The 2,491-nt window shown below is 57.5% G+C and overlaps 1 protein-coding gene across 2 annotated transcripts in view; it reads right to left on the reverse strand.

Moving 5' to 3' along the window:
* The window catches only part of ADCK2 (aarF domain containing kinase 2), a 17,069-nt gene extending 15,026 nt beyond the window's left edge, over positions 1-2,043 (reverse strand). For both annotated transcript variants that reach the window (XR_002773830.1, XM_003791567.2), the window contains exons 1-2: positions 885-2,043; positions 365-511 (exon numbers count right to left, since the gene is read on the reverse strand). Coding sequence is in view for 1 of the 2 variants with exons in the window: in XM_003791567.2 (XP_003791615.1) it covers positions 365-511; positions 885-1,817 (1,080 nt within the window). In the remaining variant the exon portion in view is untranslated. The remainder of the gene's footprint in view (positions 1-364; positions 512-884) is intronic.
* Between the last annotated feature and the right edge of the window lie 448 nt (positions 2,044-2,491).

The following is a 2,491-nucleotide window of genomic DNA, read 5'->3' on the forward strand; positions in this document are numbered from 1 at the left end:
AGGCGCCCGCCACAACGCCAGGCTATTTTTTGGTTGCAGCCGTCATTGTTGTTTGGCAGGTCCGGGCTGGGGATTCGAACCCGCCACCTTGGGTGTACGTGGCAAGCGCCTTAGCCGGTTGAGCTATAGGCACTGAGCCACCTGCATGGAATTTTAATGCACGTATAAGAAAGGAGTTACCTTGTCACATTAAGCTACTGACACTTGGGTGTTCTTTGTTTTATCAATGAGCATAACCTACCCTAACGCATCACACTAGCCATAACACACTGGGAAATCACTCAGCCACTCAATATTTGGGGAGGACTGCTAACGGCAAAAACTGTATTAGATGCTATTTATAGCTGAAGAAAAGAGAATTCACCTGTTGGACCATGAGCTTCTCAAATTCCTCCACAATCTCAGGCAAGCTAAGCCACTTGATTCCTGGCAGAAGTCCAAGGACTCGGCTGCCAATCTTCATCAGCAGCAGGTCCATGTGCACCTGGGAGAGCAGGCCAGGGTGCAATACCTGCCAGAAAGAGCAACAGAGAGACAGGAGGGGCAATCAGACAGAAGGACCCATTTACCCACCCAGACCTGGGTCCCACCCTCAGAGGAGAAGGCAGGGGGCTGCTTATCAGAAGAAAGAGGAGGATTGTTCCTCCACACGCAGGGGCAGAAAACCCCAAACCATTCTCCTTCTTCTTCTCTATCAGATTATCCATACCACCACTCCCTTAAGCCAAGAACTAAACAACTTGCATGTAACACACATTCATATTGGTCAAGCACATAGAAATAAATGAGGAGTGGGGATGGGGGCAGGGGTTGCATGGGCCTTCTGATCTGGAAAAGCCCAGTGGGTAGGTGAGGTGTGGGCTATCTCTTAAAGATATACTTACCTTCACTGCCACAGGGATGAGGTGATCTGTCTTGGGGCAGTGGCCAGGGACCAAAGCCTGAGACAACTCTGCATTTGATCCAGCTAAGTCAGCTTTAGGGAGGAGCAGTCTTTCTAGAAATGACTGGTCAGCAAGATTTCCTGGAGGTGTCCACCCCTTCTCGGGGTGTCCAAAGAGCTCTCTCAGCCCCCTGACTGCCCCAGCTTCCGAGGAAGGCTGCAGACACGAGGTCCCATCAAGTCTCTGGATGCTGTCACTCTCCAAGAAGGCAATGTTGGCATATGCTTTGTACACTTGGGCCACACAGCCAGAGCCCACAGGTTCTTGGTTCTCAAAAGAAAGAATGCTCCCCCAGTCCTCCCCAAATGCCTGCTGGAGGAAGTGCTCAGTGTGAGTCCAAGCATGGGGGGTCACTCGTACATGCAGCTTGGAGAACTGGGCACAGAAAGCCTCGGAAAAAAGATCTCGCCGGGTGCTGGCCCACTGGCCCAGTTTGATGTACGTGGGACCTGAGGTCTCAGTGGCTTTCAGAAGCAGGCGGAGCCAGAGGGTGGAGACGCTGGGAGCCAGGTAAGTGAGCGGGTAGAGTAGGAGGAGAGGGAAGAATTTCACCAAGAGGGCGCCTGCCCGGAGCCAGATGCGGAGATGCAGGAAGATGCAGCCTAGCCGCCCAGCCTGGGAGAACCTCCCCACCGGTCCACCTTCAGCAGGGTCACTCCAGCGGGCCCTTCGCAGGCACAAGGTGTCGGGGGGGCCCTCATCAATGTCCCCAGAGGCTAAAACGAGTTTGGGTAAAGTACCTAGCAAAAGCCAACAGAGTCTGGCATTTCGAGAGCATTCCGAGGGTCTTAGAAGGCCCAGTTCCCTTCTGAGCTCAAAACACCTTAGGTGCGACAAGCAGAGCCTGACAGAGAAGCGCCAGGGGGTCACCATCCTCCCCAGAGACCCGTGGGCGAAACTGCCTGCCCTGGGCTTAAGGAGCACACAGCTGGTCTGACGATTTGTGCTGGCCTGGGGGGCAGCCCTGACATTCGACCTCCCGCGTGCAGGCTAGGCCCAGCCCTGTCCCCGCAGAGCCACCGACGCCAACCCCGGGCTGCAGGGCGCAACCATCTCGCCGGTACTCCACACTCTCTTCCCTTCGGGCACCTCGTCCCGGGCGCCTTCGCCCGACCCCCGGTGCGCCGGCGGGGGGCGATCAGAGCCGAACCAACTGCAGAGCCAGAGTGGCCAGGGCGGAAGCGAAAGCCAGGCCCGGGGCAGGCGCCACCTGCGCTAGGCGGCCGCGCAAGCGGAGGCAGGACCCGCTGCCGCAGGGTCAACCACTCGCCCGGTCTGGGGCGAGAGACTGTGAAGGGGGGCAAGCGCCGGGCGGGGCTGGAGCGGGCCAAGGCGTCACGCCCGCGCGGCAGCGTCTTCCGGGAGCGCCCCGCCCCACCCTCTCGGGACCCGCCCCTTAAAGGGGACGCGGCCCCAACTGCCACGCGTGGGCCGTGGGTCTGAGAAAGAGGTTCAACACAAAATGCAAAACGGACGACCACCAAACCCTCGCGTCCGTCTCTCCACTGACTTCTTGGTAACTTTCATTATGACAAAGAGCTTGAAAG

This window comes from Otolemur garnettii, unplaced genomic scaffold (assembly GCF_000181295.1).
Source record: "Otolemur garnettii isolate 467f Iridium unplaced genomic scaffold, OtoGar3 scaffold00049, whole genome shotgun sequence".
NCBI classification, from domain to species: domain Eukaryota; kingdom Metazoa; phylum Chordata; class Mammalia; order Primates; family Galagidae; genus Otolemur; species Otolemur garnettii.